Source organism: Aulonocara stuartgranti (assembly GCF_965226115.1).
Source record: "Aulonocara stuartgranti genome assembly, chromosome: 4".
NCBI classification, from domain to species: Eukaryota; Metazoa; Chordata; class Actinopteri; order Cichliformes; family Cichlidae; genus Aulonocara; species Aulonocara stuartgranti.
This window is the reverse complement of record NC_138942.1, coordinates 1,895,001-1,918,123: the sequence shown is the minus strand read 5'-3', so window position 1 is coordinate 1,918,123 and position 23,123 is coordinate 1,895,001. Positions and strand designations below refer to the sequence as shown.

The window sequence follows — 23,123 nt, the reverse complement described above, 5'->3', positions numbered from 1 at the left end:
GTACGTCCTGAGCAGTAAAGTTTATTTTCTTTTAAAGAGTTTGGTTTGGCGCCGCCTGAGAGGGGTCGGGTCTGGATCAGGCAGGAAACATTTACCTCAGTCACTCAGCAGCATCACTCGGTGTAAATGTCTCTCTCTTTCTCTCGCTTTTTCTCTCCGACGCTCAAAAAGCATCTGATCTCAGAGCTGATGGTTCAGCACCAATAAGATGGAAATAATAAAACTCTGAGGGTCAGAGTGATAGTATTACATTTGTCTTTGTTTCGTACGCTTCATGTTACACTTGTTCCGACTCATCTTGTGATTCAGTTCAGATGTTTGTGCCTTTTTACGTTTGGGGATAAAAAGAAGGAATGATGACGATATAGGACTCGTTGTGCAGGTGGCGGGATCCCTCGCCCTTTTCAGTCTGTCCCCCCCCCCCCCCCCTCCTCCTCCTCTGCCTGGTCCTGCATCATTAAAATTATAGCAGCAAATGTCGATGAAATACTTTTTCTCCTTGTGCCTTTCTGTGTCGTCTCATCACCTCTGCCTGCATCTGTCGCTCAGTTCATTTACTCATGTCATAGCCCACCCAGTCTCGCTCTGCTTTCCTTTGCTCATGTACTCGTCTGATCATCATCGCCATCATGTTCTGTGTCCTTTTCTCAGTTTCAGAACTCTTTGTGCCTTTCTCTGTCTCTTTCTCTCTTTGCTGGGACCGTGTGTTTGAAGCCGGACGGCAGCGTCTGTCTGGCCTGTGTGGTTAGTTTCAGGTACTACATTGAATTTAATGATATAATATAAATATAGTGAAACGTACTGCTGTGTCTGTGGTCTTTTTTTTTAAAAAAACCTTTCCTGGGGTGTTATTGTGGTTTTATTAGACGTTGATCAAATATGAGTCGGGTTCATCCAACTTTAAAAAGCTGACAAATAATTGGTCTGAAATTTTCTTAAGTTGCTCCACAGCAGATTTAAGACCAGATGATCAAAATCCCAGCAGTATATTTAATCATGTAAATCAGTGTTTTACTGATTTAATCTCACTTGTTTTTTATTACATTTAATTGTAGAATGTAGTTGCAGTGCCTGACACCAGGGGGCGCTACACTTATTGTGCATTGTGCAACCATTAGATCAGGGGTGCCCAATCCCAGTCCTCGAGAGCTACTACCCTGCAGCTTTTAGATGCATCCCTACAACTCCCTGAATCAAATGAATGGCTTGTTATCAGGCCTTTGCCAAACACGAAGAGGTAATCAAACCATTTGATTCAGCTGTGTTGGAGTAGGGATGCATCTAAAAGCTGCAGGACTGTAGCTCTCGAGGACCGGGATTGGGCACCCCTGCATTAGATAAATGTGGATGTTCTGGTTTTAGCATCACCCAGACTAAGATACCGGCTAATTAACACTTTCATGCATTATGACAATCTGGATTGGTTTTTAAGTATTTTTATTCATATTTAGGAATGAAAAAGATTTCTAAACTTTTTTTTTCATTTCATTTTTGTTTAAACATGTGCTTTTCAAAGACTTTTACATGTCCACTTAGGTGGACAACATCACCTTTGGAGTGGGTGGCAAGTATGGGGTGACATCAGTGTCCAATGTAGTGGTTTATGTGAAAGTATACCATCAACGCAAACAGCCTTTGAATAGCTGTAACTGTAGTGACCACTGTGTGAAACGGTTAAATAACATCCAATCAAATCCAGCAGTTTCACAGAACTGGAGCTCACACCTGTTGGACCGTCTGTTAGTACAGTGACCTCACAGCAGCCATATTATTGGTCAGAGGGCTCCAACAACACAAACATGGTCCAGAGGTCCAGTTCAGGTGAAGCGAGCGGCTACAGCTGCCTTTCACCTCTCGGTCTGCCTCTGGTGGATGTTGCAGGAACTGCAGATTTCTGAGCTTCTTCAGCTCAAAAGAGAAGCTGCTTCGTCTTCAAGATGGACATGGGTGTATTTGGACAGTCGTGATCTCAAAATGATGAAATGTTTGGAACAATCTGGAGTCCATGGTGATGCAAGGTGTGATGCGAACAACCTGAGGTGGTATTGGACAACATCACAGCTCATTTTTAGACATGGGCGCATATTTAAAATGCAAAGTGCTTCAATAAATCTGAACTTTACTGAAAGGTGCATGCATTACTTTAAAGTCAGTAAATTATTGGTTTGCTAATTGATTCTGGATGAAAGCCAGTGAAGGATGATTGAACCCGCTCTCAGGTTTGTCCTTTTTTGCTTGTGTTTTTGTTTTTTTACTGTCGCGAAGTTAAAAACTAAACAAAAACAAAACGCACGCGATCGTCGATGTAACATTGCTTAAACAGGGTGACGTATGATTGACAGGAACTCTAACCAATGAGGAAACGACGGCGACAAAACGAACGAATCGGTTGCCTAATGTAGATAAGTGGGCGGGGTTTGCGTTTAGTGCGCTCGTTTTAATTACCGGGGTGGGCCTGGTGAGTATGGGCGTAGCGTGGAAGTTGCCGCATCGGGGCAGCTAAGTGCTTACGTCACAGGAATGGTCATTTACACGCAGTCCAAGCTGCTCCGCTCATGAACGCGTTCGTTTGAATTTGAACTGGAATCCGTGGATCGGGCCGCCAGCCACAGTGGGGCCGCATCACGTGGGCGGCGGGACCCGGGTGCGGTAAATCGAGCGCACCTGGCGCTGTTTTGTTGTTGTTTTCCAGGTGCGCCGTGTTCGGCCTGTCAAACCGCGTGACTTCGTACCGGGACGGCAACACCGGAGTAACGGGGATGCACGTGACTAAAAAGTATTATTTACACGCTAAGCCTCGTGCACGTGTCACTCTGGCCATTTGTGGCGGTTCGTTTGTTTAAAAGTCGCCGTGTCCCTGAGCTAGCGCCGTTAGCCTGCTGCGCTAGCTTACTTTACGATTCTGCGGTAAAACTGCGCCACCTTTGCGGGACGGCGCCGTGTGTGCGGGCAGGGCCAGATCATTGCATGCTAGGCTTCAGCTGGTTTGGCGGCTTTCTGCAGGGGTGGACTCTTTGATGTCATTGTTCGCGCAGAGGACGTTTTACCTGTAATTTGTCTACCTGACGCTTTCCCCTCCTTTTTCAGGAGCAGGAGCACCATGAAGCCACCTCCACTGACGCAGTCTCCTCCTGTGCGCAGCTCTGTAAGTACAGGTGACTGCTGGTCTCAGACAGGTGTGTCTGGTCAGCTGACACACCTGCTGTTTGGAAACACAGCCTGAATAAAAGGCTTTATTATGAAACTCCATCAAAATAAGTCATCACAGGCTCAGATGTGGAAGCTTGTCTCTGCCACTGAAACGTCTTTTTTCCATCCATTTTCTTCCATTTATCCAATTCAGGATTGTGTTTGAGCTGCAGGTTATCCCTGCTCTCATAGGCCGGGAGGTGGGGTACACCTGGACAGGTAGGCAGTCTGTCAGGGCTCGTTAACCTTAAATCTCTGGCCTGTGGAGAACGCAGACTGGGACAGGTTGGGTTAGCGTCTCAACCTTTAACGTTTTCTTCTCTCAAACAATAAAACAACTAAAATGTTGACTTGTGGATGTTTGAAACGTGTTTTCATTGGACTCGAGCTGTCAGCCGAGACTTCAGTGCTGAGGCGGCGCTGCGCTGTATTTAATGAAAGCTTAAATGTTTGAGGGCTCGTTTATTTCAGGGCGGTTTCCTGAAGCTGAGGTTTATTTCTGTGCTCCTCACCATGGTCCACGTGTACTCGTGTTTTCCCACCTGACCCCTCACAATCAGCTGACTTTACCTGCACCTTAAGTATGACCTGCTCTCACGCCTCACCTGTGTCTGCAGGTATTTGAAGGCGTCTACAACAACGCGCGCATGCTTCACTTCCTCACAGCGGTGGTGGTGAGTCCGTTTCTGCCTTTTTGTTTCTGGTTGCTGTTTTTTGGCTGAGTGCCGCAGATGCACTGAAGCCGTCCTCTCTGCTGCTTCCAGGGCTCCACCTGCGACGTGAGAGTGAAAAATGGTGCCGTGTACGAGGGAATCTTCAAGACGCTGAGCTCGCAGGTGACTTTTTTTAAAACTGCTGATATTTTGACCTTCAGTGTTTTTGCTTCTCAGGGGTTCAGACACACGGCTCTCTCCTGCTGTCTGTTTTGTCTCTTTGCTCGTGTCTGAGTCTGCTCCCGTTGAAGGTTTCTTCCTGTTAAAAGGGAGGTCTTCTTCCCCAATGTCACCAAGTCCTGCCCTTAGTGGGGGTTTGTCTTTACCATCACTGAGTCTTTACTTTGCAATTTGACGCAGTTCTGATGCATCAAACTGCCATCTGTGAGGTCACTCCTGCAGAAGCTTCACTGGTTAAATGGCTGTAATCTGTCTGCATGTGTCAGTGTGAGCTGGCTGTGGATGCTGTTCACAAAGTGAGTGACGGAGGAGGAGGGAGCCAGCCCTCTGCTCCCAGGATCGAGGATGTTACTGACACCATGATCTTCAGCCCCGCTGACCTCGTCACTATGACGTGCCGGGACGTCGACTTGACCTTTGCCGTCAGAGGTAAACGGGCTCCGCCCACATTTAGATTAGAACTGCATTTATTTTCTTTAAAAAAACAAAAATCAGGTTTGCGTGTGAGCTCCAGGTCTCAGGGGAGAGTCGGAGGGTTAATGGGGAATATTACCTGTGCGAGTAATAAATATTCAAAACTGGATAACGTGATGATCAGCGGCGCGTTAACTGGTTTGTGCGTCGGATGCTGCAGAGATGAAGGATCTGAAGTGGTCGGACCGAAGCCTGATTTTTTTTTTTTTTTTTGTCTGCAGACTCGTTCACGGACTCGGCCATCGGCTCGTCACGGCTGAACGGGGAGCACCGGGAGAAGGTGCTGCAGCGGTGGGACGGGGATGGAAACGGAGACGGCTTTGACCTGGACTCGGACACGGTGAGGAAGCTTTTAATTTCGAAGGGAAAGTTTTACACTGACCCGCAGCACCCCCTCTGCTCTTACTGACCTCTACTGCTGCCTCTGGTGGACGTTAGAGGAACTGCAGCTCCTGTTTCAGGCCGTTCTCTCACAGCTGAACCGAGCAGACGATTTCACAAAAACTTCTTACTGAAATGTTTGAAAACCAACGACACAAATCAGGTGGACTCTTACCTGTAAATCTCAAACGTACGGTTTTATTAACAAATGAAGCAGAATTATTTCCAAAGAAAGGTTTTATTATTTAGGACAAACTGATGCTTTTGGCTTGTCAGCACTGCCCTGCTGATTTTGAAGATATTTTCCTGTTGGGTTCACGTGGAGTACCTCGTTGAAATGAGACGTCTCCGATTCATTCGTTTTTTTTCCCCTTTGTGTCAGTCGAACGGCTGGGACGCCAACGAGATGTTCAAGTTTAACGAGGAAGCGTATGGCGTGAAGTCGACCTACGACTCGAGCCTCTCCATGTACACGTAAGGAAACAAACCATTTCAGGTTCACCAGCTGTGTCTCCGTCTGCCAGACGTGAAACAAAAATGTTCGCATATGTTGTGAAGCGTCGGTTTTCATGATTTTAAATGAGGGTCTCTCCTTCCTTCTGTCATGCTTTTCCCAGCATGCCTTTGCAGAGGGGGAACTTGGAGGTGTACCGGCAGCGGGAGGCTAGGGCGGCGCAGCTAGCCAGTGAGATCGAGAGCAGCCTGCAGTACCGCCGCCGCGTCTCCCTGGAGAACGACGAGGGAAGGAGCGAGGAGGACAAGTACAGCTCGGTGGTCCGAGAGCGGGAGGAGAGGACGAGTCCTGGGTTCGCCTCCACGAGCAGGTAACTGGAACGTGGCGCACCTGGCGAGGCAGAAAATAATAAAACATTTTAAAAATGACCAAAAATTCCCAAAATACAAACTTTCCTGCCTGAATTTGCCTCAGAAGTTCCCAGGATGTTTTCCCGACCTGAAGCTGCTCTCGCTTCCTGTTTCCCTCCCTTGTTTCTCAGGGAGGCGAAGTACGTCCCCCTCCCTCAGAGGGCTCGAGAGACTGGCCCGTCTGCTAGCAGCATCAGACCCGGGGCCTCCGGCCGAGCAGCACCGCCTCCCTCCAGACACCTCCCGCCCAGCTGCTCCTCCCCCAAACCATCCTCTGATAGGAGCAGCCCTATGTCTGTCAGGACCACCTGCTCTCCCAGCCAATCACGGAGCAGCCCACCTGCCGCCAGCAGCCCGCCCCACACCAACCACGTTCTTCCACACTCGCGCTCGCACCCGCAGGCGCTAACCGACACCACGCGCTCGTCTGTAAACGGTGGTACGAAGCTTCTGTGTGTGTCGAGCAGCTCCCTCTTGTGGTCACATCATGCACTAACGTCTATGTTTGATCGTCTCCTTCAGTTTCATCCAGAATGTCTCCGAAATCCCTTCAGAGATTCCAGAGCAACAGAACGCTGCGGAGCCCGAACTCCCAGTCCACGCCTGCAGGTACCGCACACACACACACGCACGCACACATGCACACGTACACACGCACACGCACGCACGCACACAAAAGCTGAGCAGAGCTTCCTCCTTCCTTCCTCCTGGACGCTCACCTGTTCCTCCTCTTCCTCATCTCCGTCTGTCCTTCAGCATCTCGTGCTATGAAACCAGACGCCCCTCCCCAGGATCCTCCGTCTGTCGACCCCGGTTCCTCCTCCCTTTCCACTGTCACCATGGCGACCACCACCAAACCCACTGGCCCCACCCCCCTCTTCCCCGTGGACGGTGAGCTGATGTTTGATTTATTTGTCGCGTGTGCAGCGCTCACAGACCGCTGTGTGAAACCTGTGCTAACGTGTTCCTCTGCAGTGAGTGAAGTCCTGGGCAACGCCGCCAAAGAGCCGCCTGAAGGTCCGCCCGCTCCACAGGACGGCAAGAACAGCAAAGGTACAAAAACCTCCACCCGCCTGCCGCTGCCTTCGTCAGCCCTCCTCACTCCGCCTCTCTTCCTGTTCGCAGCTCCGTCTGTGCAGCAGAGGTCTCAGCTGGAGGAGCTCCGCAAGTTTGGCAAAGAGTTCAGGGTAATCACGGTGGTCACATGATGTCACCTGCTGTGATGTCATTTTAAAAAATGAAAGAAATGGAGCGTCTGCAGTCGCTGGTCTCACCGAGGTCTTCCTCTTTGTCACTCAGCTGCAGGCGAGCTCCTCCCCTTTGGCGAGCCCCGCCTCTGTAGACACCCTTCAGGATAGCCCCACCCCCTCCACGGAGTGTTCCTCCTCCTCCTCCTTGTCGTCCCCCAGCCCACCGAGGCCTGTCGTGGCTACAGAGGTAGCTCCACCCATCTCAGCACCTGCTGCCCTGCTGCCTGCAGCTCCACCCGGCCCCCGCTCCTCAGGGACGGAGGGGCCGACTGCGACCCCGATCGGAGGGGAGCTGAGCAGCGAGCGAGCGGAGACGCCGACGCCGACGGCAGCGTGAGTGAAGCGAGTAGCAAATGTAAAGACGCCGTAATGGCGCTGTAACACGTGTTCACGCGTCTCCGTGGTTCTGATGTTTTCAGGCAGGTGAAAAACTCGACGCTGAATCCAAACGCCAAGGAGTTTCTTCCCGTTAAAGGAAACGCGGTAAGTCCTCAGAGGTCGCGCCCGAGTTGTGCTTCGTGCACACTTCTCAAACATGCCGCTCATTGTGACTTGCAGAAACCCGCCTCGAACCCCGTCCCGCCTCGGCCGACCCCGCCCAGCCCCGCGGTGGTCCTCCCAGGACAGCCAGGAGGAGGGGCCATCTACAGCAGCCCACCTGCACACTACCTGTCCTACATCTCCCCCATCCCCCTGCAGGGACACTCCATCCAGGTGTGTTTTTATTTAAATGTCCGTCTCAGGGGGCGGGGTTGGTGATGACACTGATGTGATGTAATGGCGTCCTCGTGTCCTCCTCAGGCTCCTCAGCTGTATCAGTACACCGTGTCGACCATCAGTCAGGGGAAATACCCCAGACCCAAAGGTACACGCCGCACTCACGCCTCCATATTTGGTGTCCCTGTGAGAAACGAGCGCTTTTCTTTTCCCGTGCCGCCGCCTCCAGTTCAGATCAGGACGCTGTGTGTCTGTTAGTCCTGCAGTTTGATCGTTGGACGTTCAAATTTATTGTGCTGGTTGAGTTCAGTGATCCAGGTGTTCTTCTGCTCCAGGGTTGGTCGGGGGTCCGCGTCCGGAGCACCACGGCTCCCCGGCCTCCTCCATGATCTCGGCCTCGGCAGCAGGGCCCCAGCTGGTGGCTTCTCCTTACCCCCAGTCCTACCTGCAGTACAGTCAGGTGATCCAGGCCTTGCCCCCACACTTCCACGGACAGGTAAGTGCAGCGTGCTCTTCGCCTGTCGCTGAACCAGGTTTCTGTGAGACGTGCTATCGTGCAGTCGTCACAAAACACGTGACCTCAGTGACGGCCGCTCGCTTACTGTTGATGTCTCTGCGGCGGTTACGGAAACATTTACAGGAAGATGAGTTCACGTTTCGTCTTCTGTGCTTTTTAAAACGTGGTGCTGACTTTGTCCTCTCTCTTTAACCATAGCCGATTTACTCGATGCTGCAGGGAGCGAGGATGCTGACCGCCGGGGCCGCTCAGCCGCTCGGGCCCCCGGGCCCCCAGTTCCCCGGGCAGGCCGACGGCCCGCCGGGCCCCCAGCAGGCCATGTACGGTAAGAGAGGAGCTGCATGTTAAAATTTGAGCTTCAAACACAAATTTATCTCCTTTTGTTTCACATGCAGCTCAGAGTTGCTGCTTAATGACCCACACAAGTAAATATTTATTGTGAAGCAGATTCAGCTTTCAGTCTGAACGTGTCTTCAGCTGAAACAGGACGTTTAGAGACGTCTTTACAGGAACAACAGACGATTCGACGTCTTCGTGGTTCAGACAGATTTGAGAGCTCTGACTGTTTGACCTGATGCGGCGTTCGACTCCTCTGTGATGAAGCTGACATCAGGAATAATATCAGACTAGAGATGAGCTCAAATACATGCAGAAGAGTGTAGGCAGGGTGGAGTGGGTGGGGACAAGTGTCGGGGTGACAGATGGTCTTGGTGGTGTCAAAGAGCAGGTTATTGTGAGAACCCCACCCAGTCAGGTGCTTCACCTCCTCCCTACAGTCTCTCACTGTGGTGTTGGTGGAGGAGACCTGTTGGGGTTTGCTGGTCAGAAAGCTCAGTATCTGGGCGGACCTCGCCAGTTTTCACTCTCAGCAGAGCATCCAGGGGGCCAGATGTTTCACACCCCTGGAGGAGTTTGGTGGTTGCATTGTGTCGTCTGCATAAAGACTAATAACATTTACAGGTCGTGCAAAAAAAGACGTTTAAACTGGAGCTGGGCATCGTCACTGATTTCTAGAATCGATTCAATTCGATTTAAATCTGGGAAATTTTGACAGTCAGAAATATTATAATTCAGATCAGCACATTTACATATTTTTGTATCAATAAAAAGGAAGCTGACACTTGTGAGACTTTATCAAAGGTGTGAGCGTCACAGCAGAGGCCTTTGTGTCAAAGCAGCTGAGGATAAAACAGAAAAACATGAAGCAGATTTTCCTGTTCTGGATTTTATAAAAATATTCTGCAGTCGATCAAAAAGGAAAGAAAACCATTAATCAGCACATGAACATCACCTCTGAAGTTACAGCGGTTTTATTACAGACACAGCGTTTTGCATTTTGTATCATTTAAAAAAGTTTAAAAAGTATTTCAACAGCAGAAATGAGGTCTTGTTTTCGGTAGACTTGTGCGTAACAAGCAAGCGAATAATGCAGAAAACAGATTTTTAGACAGAGAGAGCGGTGCGCTTTTTATTGTGGTGGCAGCAAAACAGCAAAGTCAGAGTGAATCCATGACGATGTTTGTGTGAAGCGTAGTTTATTGTTTGGAGAGAGATCAAACTAACAGCTTCAGAATCAGCACAAAAAGGGCGTGAACACAAAGCTCGACCCGCCGACAGAGTCAGCGAGCTGTCGGCTTTCAGCCCCGACCGTGTCCGTGCCGTCGCTGAGAAAGTCACAGCTCACTGATCCTGATGCGTCGGCGGGTCGAGCTTTGTGTTCACGTCTCTGTGCAGAAGCCTGTTCCTGCTCTCAGTTACTGTTTTCATCTTTGGTGGTTGTTGAAGTTTTGTGAGGTTTCACCGGAGATTCTGGCATTTCGGGAAAAATTCATTTAAATTAAAAAATCGATTCAGGATTTTAATGAATCGATTTCACGTTATCCAAGCCAGAATCGATTTTAATCGATAAATCGATGATTAAAACCCGCCCCTAGTTTAAACCAGACTTTGACCACCAGGGGGCAGCGCTTTAGAGCGGATCGTAGATGCTCTTTGTTCGATCCCCGTTTCCTCGGGCTGCTGTTGTAAAGAAGATGCTTGTTATTTGTCTGCTTAAGTAAAGGTTAAAGGTCACTGCGCCATGTTGTGCTTCAAATTGTTTTTGCACACCGTTCCAGCTCTGGTCTGTTCGGCTTCTCTCAGATGATAAAGTCATCGTGGACATTTCCTCTGTGAAAACTCTTTAATTTACAATAAAAAGCGTAAAATCGTTGAAGGTGTGACTGGTTTAACCCACCTGTGTGAGGTGGGAATGCTGATTAAAGCTCATCCTTCCTCCTCTCTCAGCTCCTCAGTCCATCCATACTCACCACTCGGGCTCCCTCCATCCTCCTCAGCCCTCCAGCACACCCACTGGGAGTCACCCCCCACCCCAGCACACGGCCCCCAGCCCAGGACACGCTCAGGTGGGTGCATTCTGACGCCAACGATGACTAATCCATCGCATCTGAAGCTTTTGTTCAAAGTCAGGAGAAACTGATAACGCCGCCGTCAGGTTTGTTTTTCTAAATGTTTTAATGTATTTATTGGTTCACACTCCTCAGGTGAGTCAGGGCGCCTCTCAACCTCAGTCCTTGTTTCACTCCGGAGGTCTGTCGGCTCCCACGCCCCCTAATCTGCCGCCGGGCCACGGCTCGCCGCAGGCCGCCTACGCCATGCAGGGATACGGCTTGCCCACGCCCCAGCAGCTGACCCACGGCTTCCCGTCAATCAGCCAGCTCACACAGGTGAACAGGAAGAGCACCTGCCTGAGATAAACCGAACGTGAGGTGTTTCTGCCGCTTTAACCGTTCTTTAGATTCATGTGAGAACAAGTCGGGTTCAGGAATCCGCTGTTCTCACCGTGTGTTGTTTGCAGAGGTAAACGTGAAACCTGGAGTATCAGCCAAAATAAAAACATTTATATTATAATATTAATCAGCTGATTAATAACTGAGGTTTCTTTCATCTTTGAGCTCGGCGCCCCCTGCTGTCAGATTGAAACCTCTCCTGTTTGTCCTCTGCAGGCTCACATAACGGGCGGCATGTCGGGACCGCACCACGCTGCCGGCCACGGCCCCCCGCCTGTCATGCTGCACTACGCCCCCCCTCAGCAGGGTGGCGGCTCCAACCCCCAGCACGGCCCGCCGCCCCAGCAGGGGGCGCCGCAGCACTTCTACATCGGACCCGGTCAAGGTGAGGGGAACAAACCTCCCACAGACTTAAATCTCAGCTCCTGCTGCGACCGTCAAACACAGGCTCGCATGAAACTCACAGCAGAAACAAAGTCGACGGTCGGGTCGTCTGCAGGGAAACCTGAGGGTTATTGGCCACTGAATTATTAGTAAATGAATCAAATCAATGATAATTGGCCTAATCTAAGCTGTGGGAGTGCATCGGCGCCATCGAGCAGGAGACGGTTGGCTCCAGATGGCGCTCCGGGCTGTGAGGAGGATTTAATCCCGAGCTTTTGTGTTTCGTGTCTTCCAGCTGTCCAGGTCCAGGCTCACCCCGCCCAGCAGCTGTCCTTCCATCCGTCCGCCAACTGAAGCCGGCCGGATTCACGATAGCGGCGTCGCCTCCACCTCGTAACATTCCCCACACGCCTGACACGAGTTGATGTTCTCACCTGGATGTTTTTTTTAAAAAGCAGATCAGACGGAAACGCCTCGCGTGAGGCGGAGCTTCTCGATTTTTAACACGTAGGCAGAGACCGTCTGTACACACGGACATGAAACTGGACTGAAGACGTTCAAACTGGTGGAAACTTTGTGTGCCCCATTCTTCCTCTGTCCTTTTTACAGACGAAACCAGTTCATTATTAATAAAAGCACTGAAACCGCTTTGGTTCTGTCTCCGTGAAGAGTTTGATTCACTGTAACCTCCAGCTGGGCGCAGATAGACTCGGATTCAGGTTTTCTTTAAAACATTTAATTTGTAGTTCTTTAAAAAAACATTTGTTCTCACACTCAGGTTTTTACAGGCCCAGAGACGACAGCAAACAGCAACTGCACATAAATACATGAAAAACACTGGATGGATGAGAACGTTCTCAGGAGGTGTCATCAAAGTAAAGCTCAAACATGTCGCCCCTCATGACGCGAGGCGTGTGAAAGGAAGAGTTAACCAATGAAATAAAACCTAACGTATTTAAGTCAAATATTTAAAGAGAGAGAGAAACCTGTGAGTCAGAGTCACGGGAGAGAAACTGATCTGACGCCTCCTCGCACTGCTGGATTTGTCGCTGCTACAAAAGCGAATAACAGGATCCTAATTTAGTGTTCCCACCTTCGTGACTTATAAATACTCTATGGTGTCTCTATGGTGACGCTCGGGGAAACCTGCACAGCGACTTCCTGTTCCGGTTCCAGCCTGTAGGGGGAGCAGGTTTGAAAATGGGACGGCAGTCTACCCACTAAGGAGGAAACGAAATCTGACTGCCGGTTATTACTTTCATTTATTTAAATAAGGTGACGGCAGAGATCGGCTGGCGTGAGGCCGTCTGCGGTCGCTGTGACGGGCTGGCGCGATGATCGGGCTCGTCTGCCGCAGGGACGCTCGGCCGGTTGTACTCTGCTTTTATTGCCGAGTGTGTAATTTTGCAGTTTTTGTTTCAGAGCAGTGACGTTTGGGCCGGATACGCCACACAAATACAAATCCTCACCGTAAACAGATTACATGTCATTTCCGGTCGAGTCGCGCCGCTCCAGGTTCCCGAGTGTAACTGCAGCGTAAAGGTCCAAAAACACTCCAGCAGATATTTACACAAAACCAAAGAAGCAAAACTTGACTTCCTGTTTGGACCGAGGACGCCGCTGGAACAGGATGGATTCCTCCAGAGCACGGCTGGCATTTACCTGGTTTCCAGGTATCTGATGGCCAAAGTGGAAGTTTCAAATGTGCAGTTTTACGCCTCCGTCAGTCTGATCACACTGACACTGCTGAGCCTGCAGGAAGTGGGGAGGAAGGTGTTTCAGGTCTTCATCTCAGTTTCTTATCTCAGTCATTCAGCTTAAAAAAAAAAACACAAAACAAAAAAAACTGGTCGGGCGTCGTTATGGAGGAAGGTGAACGCTCGATGTGGTCGTCAGTGGTTGACTAATCCCATCTGAAAAGAAGAAGACAGCGACTGAGCCGACGTCTCCAACGAGAAGCTGAATGTTGGCGAGTCGCTTCGACTTACAGGTTGGTTGACGTAGTTGGACTCTTCGTACTCGTCTTCGCTGCTCTGAGCGGATGAACCTGGAGTGGACCCTGAACAAAAGACAAACATCTGACCTTTTATAACCACGTGTGCTTAAAAAACCAAAACATTCAGTGAGTTATTTTGTCACAGAGGAGGATTATCGAAGCTTATTTGCTGATGACATGTCAATCAAAAGAAGACAACTTTACTTTGATAAGTCGCACGACGGGGGAAGGTACCGGACAGTTGGAGCATAGCGTCGGGTGCGCAGTGCAGTATACCTTTTGGTGCCACGTTCTCATAGGGTTCGTCGTCGTCGTCTTCTTCTGAGCAGAGAACAGAGGCGGCGATGCGGCGTGATTAAAAATGAATTCTGACTTCTGTTTGAACAGCTGCTTGTTTTGGCGTTCAGACATTTTAAAACTTGTCATACTTTCCTGTTTTGTTTCCGTTTTAAATAAAAGGAAAAGAAACGTTTGAAACGCGTTGAAGCTGAACAACTATGTTGCCTTACCATCGAGGTTCACGTAATTATGATCTGTGAAAGAGCACAAACAGCTGATGAGTCCACATTCTGTTGACTCCCCAACGTCCGTGTTTTACGATGAAAGATCCAAACTGCACCTGAACTGGGCGTCGAGGCTCGGCTCTCGATGTCCGCGGGGACTCCTTTGCTCTCCTCCGGATTGTCGGGTAACACCTCTCTGGGGAAACCACAGAAGAAGAGGAAGATCAGTTTAGAGCGTCATCACTGAGGTGCAAACACCAGCTGGAAGCTGCACGTGGAAACCTACATGTAATTATCATGATCGTCAACGTCCTTCTCAGGTTCTGTGGAAAAACAAAAGTCAGCTAAACATCACGTTCCTGCACACTGACATCACAGGGTCAAAGGTCAGAGTTTTCTTCCTGACTTAAATCTAACAAATCCCAGATTCTAATCAGAGTCTGCAGCCCAATCCCGGTCCAGACCAGCTCTCCCAGTCCAAAGAGCTTAACCAGTCCACTACAACCATAACCAGGTTAAAGAGGTCCAATATTAAATCCCAGGTCCAGTTTAACTAATCTCAAAGTTAAATAAATCCTAAAATCTCAGAGTTAAACCTATTAAATCCAGTCTAACAGTTTCCGCAAGTCTCACTGATAAATCGCTTTTGGAGGCCGAGAAGCTTCAGGTCTTGGAAGTCAACGCCAACAAGACAAAGTGATGAAAGTCAGTCACTGGTTTTTGTTTTTCACACAGAAATGTCACAATATTGAGATTAAAAGTAGATCTTCATCTCCCAGCTGCTTCCTTTAGAGGTCACCGCAGCGGATCATCTACCTCCACCTCCTCCAACCAACTCTGCACCAACCAGTCTAAACTTATCAGATCAGATGTCAGTTCTGAACTGTGGCAGCCTGAGAGGTGAAACATCTTCACGAAGCTCCTCTGAGCTGTTCCTCTGAACAGGCAACAAGCCGGTGTACTCCTGGCATAAAGTCTAATCGTGTGGCTCATCAAAAATGACTCTCTTTAATCCAAAACGGCTCAGATGGGTCTGATCCTCTGGACCACAGCTCTGTCTGTGCATCTGATGATCTGAGCTTCATCTGACTGATGCTGGGCTCACTGTGCAAATGCAAATGGGTCTGATTGCAAAAAGAGGAGGGTGTACCCGTACCTGGATTCTCATAACTCGGGTTGCTCTCTGTAGGACAGAATTGGAGCAACAGGTTTGGGTAAGAAGGTAAAACAGAAAAATACAACTTAAATAATGCGTTGTCCTTTCCAGGCTCACCAGTTTCTGTTGGGGTGTAAGGTCTGTGCTCAGGTTTGGTTGAACTGTGAAACACAAAAAAGAGATCTGTGCACATCACACAACGATTTCTAAAGCTCTGCACGCTCCCAGGAGAGCGTCTCCTGCTCGCCAACGTTCATCACCTGAACCAGGTGCGCTCATAACACAGAGGGACTTACAAAGGAAGCCGCAGGTGGGGGTCAGGTGGAGGGGTTGTAATGATGACGGGGTTCGGGGGTAGGGTCGGCTGGGCTGGAACACAGATCAGTGTTAGCTTCATCATCATCAGCATAGAGAGGTATAAAGCACTCGTATCCGTTTTTAAGAGCAGTCGTCCATCCTCGGGGAGGGGACAACTTTACTTTCTCCTAAAAGCTCAAAGTTTCAGTTTTTATTATTTCGTTTACCTGCGTAAAACCAAACCAGCAGATTGCATCAGCTAGTTACACTTGTTTCCCATCCTCGCTGACCTGCATTGGCTTCCCATCAAATACCGCATTGATTTTAAAATGATAAATGACTTTGCTCCCAGATATCTTACTGAACCTCTCAGCTTGTACACTCCTGGCAGAGCACTGAGATCAACAATCGCTCTCAGTGCAGCCTGGGTCTCGGCTGAAGGCCAGAGGTGATCATGCTTTTGCCATAGCTGCACCCGAACTCTGGAATAATCGTCCTACTGCTGTTCACTGAATCAGTTCAATCTTTTAAATCGTGATTGAAACCCATTTATTCAATCTAGCCTTCCCTAGTTAGTGCCTGTATCCTGCAAATGTTCCCTTACGTAGTTTTAATCATTTTATTTTATTGCTGAATAATCTCTGTGTTTTGTATTTACACTGCGCTGAGGCTAATTCGTGCGCTCCACCTGTTGGTGTATTTAGACCCTGTTATTGTTCCTATCTCTAATTTATTGTATTACTGTGAAGCACTTTGGTGTACCGCTGCTTTTTAAATGTGCTATACAAAGAAGGTTGTATTGTATTAGTTATTTCATTTGAAGTCAGCGTTGATGTTAAATGTGACCACAATTTGAAGGTACGCACACAGAAAATCCGTGCACGTCGGACCAAAGCTCAGGCTGATTTCAAAGCTTACCAACGCTGATGCTGCCGCTCGCAAGGCTTCTGGAAGTCGGCATGGAGAGAGGAGCTTAAAGAGACGAGCAATAATGAGACCGATTATTGTGAAGTGTGAGTCACGCAAAGCTGCACAGAGTAAAAACACAGAGGTGGAAATGTGAAGGTGATGAGTGACCGACATCGCAGAGCAGAATCGACCACGTGTTCATGGACCGTTGGTTTGAGCTGATGGTTGGACTGATGTTTCAGACTTACCTGCATGGATGACTCTGAATTCAGGTGATCTGAAAAAACAAACATCATCGTTTCTAAGCTTTGACTCATCGATGAAAAGTTCCTCTGTGCTGCAGACGGGAACACTTACGTGTACTCTTCTGAAGCTGTTTGTTGGATGGACCCTGATGGGCGAGAAAAGAAAGATTATAATGTGTCAGTAGCTCAAAGCAGAAATCTCAGAAGACGCTGTGCTGGACACGATGGGTGTGAAAGATCTGGTCTGAGTCAGAGATAAAAGGCGTTTCTGAAAACCACAGGGTGGTTTGTGCTCGAGTCAGGTCAGCCTGTGGTTAACAGCGGTTAGCCGCAGGTTGATACAGTGTCAACTGCAACTTTCACCCACGCAGTGGACCTTTGTTCCTGCAGTCCAAACAGATGACGGCCAGGAGGACGATGGAGACGAAGACGGCGGCCGACACGAGGAGAAGGAACCAGGAGAAGTCCATGGTTTATCTGAGAGGGAAAGGAGAAGATCACAGGTCAGGTCTTAACCTCCGTCACTGCAGATAAGGACGACTGAGGTCGAGTAACTTCAGTTATTTAAAGCAGACTTTGATCAAACCTGGAACAAACAATCCTGAACTTTATCAGATGTGTTTGAGCCTAAAGTGATGTTCAGATTCTGAAGTTTACTTTCACTTTGTTATCAGTCATCAATCTGCACAGCAGGAAACCAAACAGCTTACTGTTGAACTTCCTCTGAGGTCTTCCTCCTGCCTGCAGCTCCATCGTCATCATCCCCCCTCCCTCCTCTGCACATGCTCAGACTGTCTCAGCCTCTCTGACTCTGAGCCGTGCCCCTCACTCCCAGTGAACATCTGAACATCTGCTATCGATCTAATCAGTCAACAAATAAAAGGATGTCCTGTTCACAGAAGCATTCACATCATCTGCTGCGTTGAGCAGTCCAGGCCGTGCCAGACTGAGTTACTGAGACATAATTAGCAAAGGCTGGATCGGATGAAAGCAATCTGATTGGTCAAGGCTCGTGGTGACGACGATTGGCTGGGAATAGTTTTTTGCTTTAGTCATTAAAAACTTTAATCTTCATCATGATATATATAAATATATATAAATACACACACACACAGTCATGAGCTATATAGCATGGCGGCGGCAGCGTCATGGCGTGGGGGCATTTGTCAGGTTGATGGTTTAGTTAGTGCAGTGGGAAAAATACAAATCCACTCTGAGTGAAAAACCTTTTCAGGTCATGTTTTCACTGCTGTTTGTTACTCAAAAGGCTACAAGCTGAATCTCAGGAAGCTGGGTGAAGACGAAGCAGCACGTTTTGATCCGGACTTTCTTTAGACCTGAAAGAAAGAAAATTCCCTCGAGTGAAGGATTCGCTGGCCGAGTGCTTTTGTTCTGTTTGGATTAAGAGTAACTCGTAAACCTGTGTCAGGTCAGTGCTGACCCACCTGGGGTTATGGTTAGGGTTTGGACTAATCCACTCATTTCAACAGACGAGTGGGTTTTTTTCTTCAGTTTTTACAGGAGGACAAAATATTGGAGACTTTGTTTTACAGGCAGCGTCTTCTAGTTTGAGCCTGTTTATCTGAAGCGGGCGTCCGGTGGCCTGCAGAGCGCGTGAGCTCTTGTTCTCTGCCGATGATTGTGTTTCACCATTTAATGCTAAAAAAGGAAGCAGGAAGTGTCCCACAAACGTGCACACACACATTCTGGTTAGAATAAAAAACAGAGTCTCAGCCGTGAAAAACCTGCTCCTCACAACAACAAGTCTTTAAACGTGAGCATGGAGGATTGTTACCGCGAGCCGTCTCTTCTCTGGAAGTTTGGTGTTTTTCATTCTGTGGTTTTTCTCGGCTTTTGAACACAACAACTGGAAACTTCCACCAATGAAGCTGCACAAACAAGTCAAATTTCCACTGGCTTCAAACACAAAACAAAAGCTTCAGTTTAATTCAGATTTTGAAGCTAAATGTTCAGAAGTCGTGCGATCAAAGCCGTCCTCCTCGGGTTCATAACGCCGACCCGAACTGCGCTGGATGAGACATAAAAACCAGAAACCTTTGTGGTCTGGCTGACAAACGGTTTCATGCTACATTTCTACATCACTGGAGGAAAAGTGCATGTGTGCAGAGCTGAGGGCTGCTGCACCCGCTCAACTCTGACTGTTACCTGCAGTAAGGTCAGAAAAAAGAAAGGAAAACCTGCAGAAGACATGAATCTGAAAAGTGATACCGATGCTTATGATGGGCCATATACATGTTACATCACATCACAAACACCAAATTCCTGCTGGAGCAACACCCTGGACCCAAACATCCACCCACAGACGTGAAGAAGCATCTTCATCCAGCACAAGTACAGACGGTGCGTCGGTGAGCCGGGACTCTGTGGGATCAGACGACCAAACTAAAGTCACATTTTGACATACTCGGGTCTACGTGTACTTCATGTAAATGATGTACCGTCATCATTTACATGAAGTACAGACGGCCACAGGAACCTGGATAACATTAGCTAACATTAGCTAACATTACCGGTAGCTAACATTAGCTAACATTAGCGGGCGGCCTCTGTCGCTCCACAACAAGTCACTGAAACTGAGCAGAGAGCAGTTTACGTGACTGAGGTCTGGTAGGGTTTGATTTTCTAAGCTGTCTGCAGGTCATTGACAGCAGGTCTCTTTTGCACCAGCACATCATACAAAATACAGATTTTCACAAACTTGTCAGGAACGACCAGGAAAGCTCATCTCACATTATAATCGGACTCATTTTGCCACAAGTAAGTTTGAGTTTGACAAACGCTCGTGTGCTCGTCTTCATCACACGAGGCCGTGAACACGAGGAAGCTGTTCAAATGAAACCGGCTGTCCTATTTTCTTAAATAACTGGTGGTTTTTACCTTCCTGAGTTATCACAAAGAACAGTGTGATGCTAATCTGCTCTCAGGGGTGCGTCACACAGGAAGGAAAACCATCCACCACGTGGTGCGACTGACTGGTACTGCTCGCTTTCTTTCCCCTGCAAACCCAAAAGTCTCCAGTAAACAAGGCCAGCCGGCTCCGAACGCTGGAAACACACTTCAGAGGAAACAAGATGATGGAAACCCGACTCAGACGAACATCTTCGGCCTCGGCTTCGCAGCTTTTACTGCATCTCACAAACATCAATTCCACACTGCAGCGAGGAAGGCCGCCATCTTGCAAATGTAGAGCCCGCCACAAAACCCCCCGAAAGGTTTTATTAAACTCTGTCAGCAAACAGAAGCTCGTCTAATAAGGTCACAGCTGTGCAAAGGAAACGAACTGACTGATAATGATCGGTTTTATCTGAGCTGCACATGTTTCTGAGCTAAAAATCAAATATCAGCAGTGAAAATCATGCACCACACCTCAAAGCTCAACATCAAACTCAGCTCATGAACGATTACATCCTTTCATATTATTACATCATCTTCTTAACGATGCTTTAATTCAGTTTCTTCAACTGCCATGAAATCCATGAAATTAATCAAATATGTTTTGAAATCTTCAAAAGCAGGTTAGAAATCCGTCCAAAGGTGGATCTAAACCTAATCCCTGAAACCGCATCAGATCAAACCAAAGATAAAATTAGGTAATTGAATTAGGCTGAAACCAGTCTAAAACCAAGCCCAAAGCCACATCTGAAAGTCTAAAGTCACACAGACAGACAAAAGAGACCTCCCGAATTCACAAAAGCTCTGCCGCGTCTTTCAAGATTCTGCCAAAACAAATTTGTTTGAAATTTATTTTTCTTCTAGTCCAAAATAACTTCAGTCAGAAACCAGTCAGTGTAAAGACCAGTCTGAAACTGGGTCTCAAATCACCTTTAATACAGAGTCTAAACCCAGTAGACACTGAGATGGTCCGAAGACACGAAACTAGGTCAGCTCAAAATCAGTCAAAAAACCCCCACGTCCAAGACCCAGTCCGAGCCCACGTTTGGAAATCAAATAAAAAATGGCTGAAAACCAGTCCTCAACCAGTCTATAACCAGTTATAACCCATCATAACTAATCTATAATGGTTATAACCATTCTATAACCCATTATGACAGTTTTAACCGTCTATAACCAGTTATTCAATTCAGTTCAGTTTTATTCATATAGCGCCAAATCACAACAAGAGTCACCTCAAGGCGCTTTATACTGTAAGGTATATAATATTATAATAATATACATAATATATATATAATTATAATATATATAATATAATAATATACAATAATATATCATCTATAACCAGTTCTAATCCATCTATAACCCATTTTAACCAGTGTATAATGATTATAAGTATCTGTAACGGTTTATAACCAGGCTAAGTCTTTAGCACTAACTCATGAATCCTAATGATTCTTGAGTTTCTGAGATCTTTACGTGATCAGCAGGATTTTTTAACCCTAACATCCTCACATGTTTCTGTTTGTTCACGATTATCAAACTGTGAGCAATAAAATACACAAAAATGTCGAGTGCAGCAAAAATGAAAATGAGAATTAGTGCTCATATTTTCAAAGTGATATAGATATTTTTAATTTGTTAGAAAGTCCAAAAGCTCCAGACTGAAGCCAGACCAGGCCCGAGTCCAGACCACAGCTCTGATGTGTGGAGTTGGACTGAAGACGCTGAGTCTGACTGAGTCAGGGGGATCCTGCGATTCTCAACAGAAAGTAGAAACACTAAAGTCAAGTAGAAACACTGTGCTGCAGGTTTTCTGGCATCATCAGGGTGAACTTCAGGAAGTCACATGTTCCAGTCTTCAGATAAAGTCCTGATAATCAGCTCCGTCAAACTGTCAGCGCGCTTCAATGTGCAGCTCAGACAGGATGCAAACAGGCTTTGAGCTGCAGCTGGAGGCTTACACACCAGCCTGCTGCTCATTTTAACTCCATCACTCCAACGTGTTGCTTATTTTACTCTCGTTCACAGCGCTCCAGCACCGCGTCATGAAGGCGCATCATAAATAAGCGTTGCTCACTCACAACTCAAACAGCTACAGTTCTAAAAATATGAGGTTAAAACATGAGATTTTTTTTATGTAATCACTCTTGTGTGTTTGTTTTTATTGTTTGCTGTGAGTGAAGACAGCCATAAACACAAAGGTGTAAGAAAACCTGCCCTCCATGCGCACAACCACAGGGGAACTCTTTTTTTGCTGTGCTCTACATTATGTGACAACTGAAAATAAGGCAGGAGGCGTTTTGGGGTTTTGCCACGTAAAGAAAGCTGTTTCTCTGAAGTGAAGCTGCAGATCTGCTCATGTATGAAGAACCTGCCGGCACCAGCGGCCTGTTCGGCCTGAACTCACAGCAAACCAGGTCACCTGACATCTGGCCCTGCAATGAGACGCCAAACACAGCCGAGCGGGGCTGTAAATGTGGCCCCGAGAAGACTCCTCGACCGCGATGCACAAAAACCTGAAAATTCAGCTTTTTCTTCTTTTGTTTCACATTTCAGAGATCCTGGAGCCGCTGATACGCGCAGCGCTCTGTTTCCTGTGCAGGTAGCGGGTTATTTTAACCAGTTAGGCTCACCTGAGCCCACGCCGCCCATCAGCTAACCTGACTGGACCTCAGGCTAGCTTATATATGGACCCTTCTTATTCTCATCTTTGTTTTTTTAATTCTCAAATAAATATCAGAGAATTTCATGTAAAAGAGAACGAGTGAACTTCACCGCTGGTAAACAAGCAAAAGGTCAAAGGTCCTGATGATGGAGGAACTTTTGTGATTTCTCTTCTTTGAGCTGCATGAAATCCTGCTTTTCTAACAGCAGAGCTCTGATTGGGTCTCACACACACATGTTGGAAATGACCTTTTGCTTCTCTGGGCTGTAAAACCTTCACCTTCAGCACGGGCGAACCATATACGGCCAACACGAGCCCGCCGCTGAGTCGGCCTCAGTGTTCAGATCAGCAGACCGCACTCTGAAATCATCATCAGACGTCGTTAGCAGCATTTCTTTGTAACGACGCACCTTTTGGTGAAATTTTAAAAGTTTAGATTGTCGCTGTTTTAAAACCAGCCTGTTAATGAAATGTGCGAGCCTTTTATTCAGATGTGTGGCGTACAGCAGGATCCCGCCCCGCCCGATACAACCTGAAACTCTGTAAAAGAAAAGGAAGAATCTGAAGCGTCAGGTCACCGGCGTTCGTTCAGCATCCAAACGCTTCTTATCGAATTCTTGTCTGTTTGGAACGCCGACAGAAACAACCCGAAATGTTAAAACGTGTAAAGGCTCATTAAAATGTTTCTGAAAGTTTCGCTTTTCTGTGGCGAACAAAGACCGACCTCTCACAGCGGAGCTGGACTTGGGTTGAACAGGTACCATCTAACTGATGGATGGTACTATCCAACCAAAAGGCAGAATCCAGGCGGGGGAGGAACTTCAGGAGTGATTCCTGAGATCGAGTGCAATGAAACGAGCACGTCTATGAGAGCGCAGGCCTGTCTCCTGCCCCGGGCCTCGCTGACTGACAAAGACAGTTAATGGAGCCACAAAGTGACGGGAAACTCACCTACACCCGAGAACACGCGGCGGCGGC

General features: G+C 47.8%; 2 protein-coding genes across 7 annotated transcripts in view; one reads left to right on the top strand and one right to left on the bottom strand.

Annotated features, from left to right (window-relative positions):
• The first annotated feature begins 1,905 nt into the window (after positions 1 to 1,905).
• On the top strand, positions 1,906 to 12,106 carry atxn2l (ataxin 2-like). Its single transcript, XM_082529718.1, has 23 exons — positions 1,906 to 2,018; positions 3,088 to 3,145; positions 3,807 to 3,863; positions 3,954 to 4,025; positions 4,349 to 4,511; positions 4,778 to 4,896; positions 5,320 to 5,411; positions 5,555 to 5,761; positions 5,933 to 6,240; positions 6,324 to 6,410; positions 6,558 to 6,692; positions 6,777 to 6,854; positions 6,927 to 6,988; positions 7,101 to 7,384; positions 7,471 to 7,534; positions 7,610 to 7,765; positions 7,853 to 7,916; positions 8,104 to 8,264; positions 8,484 to 8,610; positions 10,572 to 10,690; positions 10,829 to 11,011; positions 11,291 to 11,459; positions 11,754 to 12,106. Exons 1-23 carry the CDS (start codon positions 1,975 to 1,977, stop codon positions 11,810 to 11,812), a joined length of 2,868 nt encoding a protein of 955 aa, XP_082385844.1. The 5' UTR covers positions 1,906 to 1,974; the 3' UTR covers positions 11,813 to 12,106.
• A 72-nt stretch (positions 12,107 to 12,178) lies between these two features.
• lat (linker for activation of T cells) overlaps positions 12,179 to 23,123 on the bottom strand; it is an 11,494-nt gene continuing 549 nt past the window's right edge. The window contains exons 1-14 of one of the 6 annotated variants that reach the window (XM_082529724.1): positions 23,097 to 23,123; positions 16,932 to 17,041; positions 16,677 to 16,710; positions 16,568 to 16,596; positions 16,329 to 16,382; positions 15,410 to 15,482; positions 15,231 to 15,274; positions 15,114 to 15,140; positions 14,244 to 14,280; positions 14,074 to 14,153; positions 13,964 to 13,987; positions 13,659 to 13,775; positions 13,447 to 13,517; positions 12,179 to 13,371 (exon numbers count right to left, since the gene is read on the bottom strand). The exon at positions 23,097 to 23,123 is cut by the window's right edge and continues 546 nt beyond it. In XM_082529724.1, coding sequence (XP_082385850.1) covers positions 13,351 to 13,371; positions 13,447 to 13,517; positions 13,659 to 13,775; positions 13,964 to 13,987; positions 14,074 to 14,153; positions 14,244 to 14,280; positions 15,114 to 15,140; positions 15,231 to 15,274; positions 15,410 to 15,482; positions 16,329 to 16,382; positions 16,568 to 16,596; positions 16,677 to 16,710; positions 16,932 to 17,034 — 714 coding nt within the window. In that variant the 5' untranslated portion in view covers positions 17,035 to 17,041; positions 23,097 to 23,123 and the 3' untranslated portion in view covers positions 12,179 to 13,350. Of the gene's footprint in view, positions 13,372 to 13,446; positions 13,518 to 13,658; positions 13,776 to 13,963; positions 13,988 to 14,073; positions 14,154 to 14,243; positions 14,281 to 15,113; positions 15,275 to 15,409; positions 15,483 to 16,328; positions 16,383 to 16,567; positions 16,597 to 16,676; positions 16,711 to 16,931; positions 17,042 to 17,274; positions 17,426 to 19,462; positions 19,960 to 23,096 lie in introns of those variants that run through there. The other 5 variants (XM_082529721.1, XM_082529722.1, XM_082529719.1 and 2 more) reach the window with 5 other exon arrangements.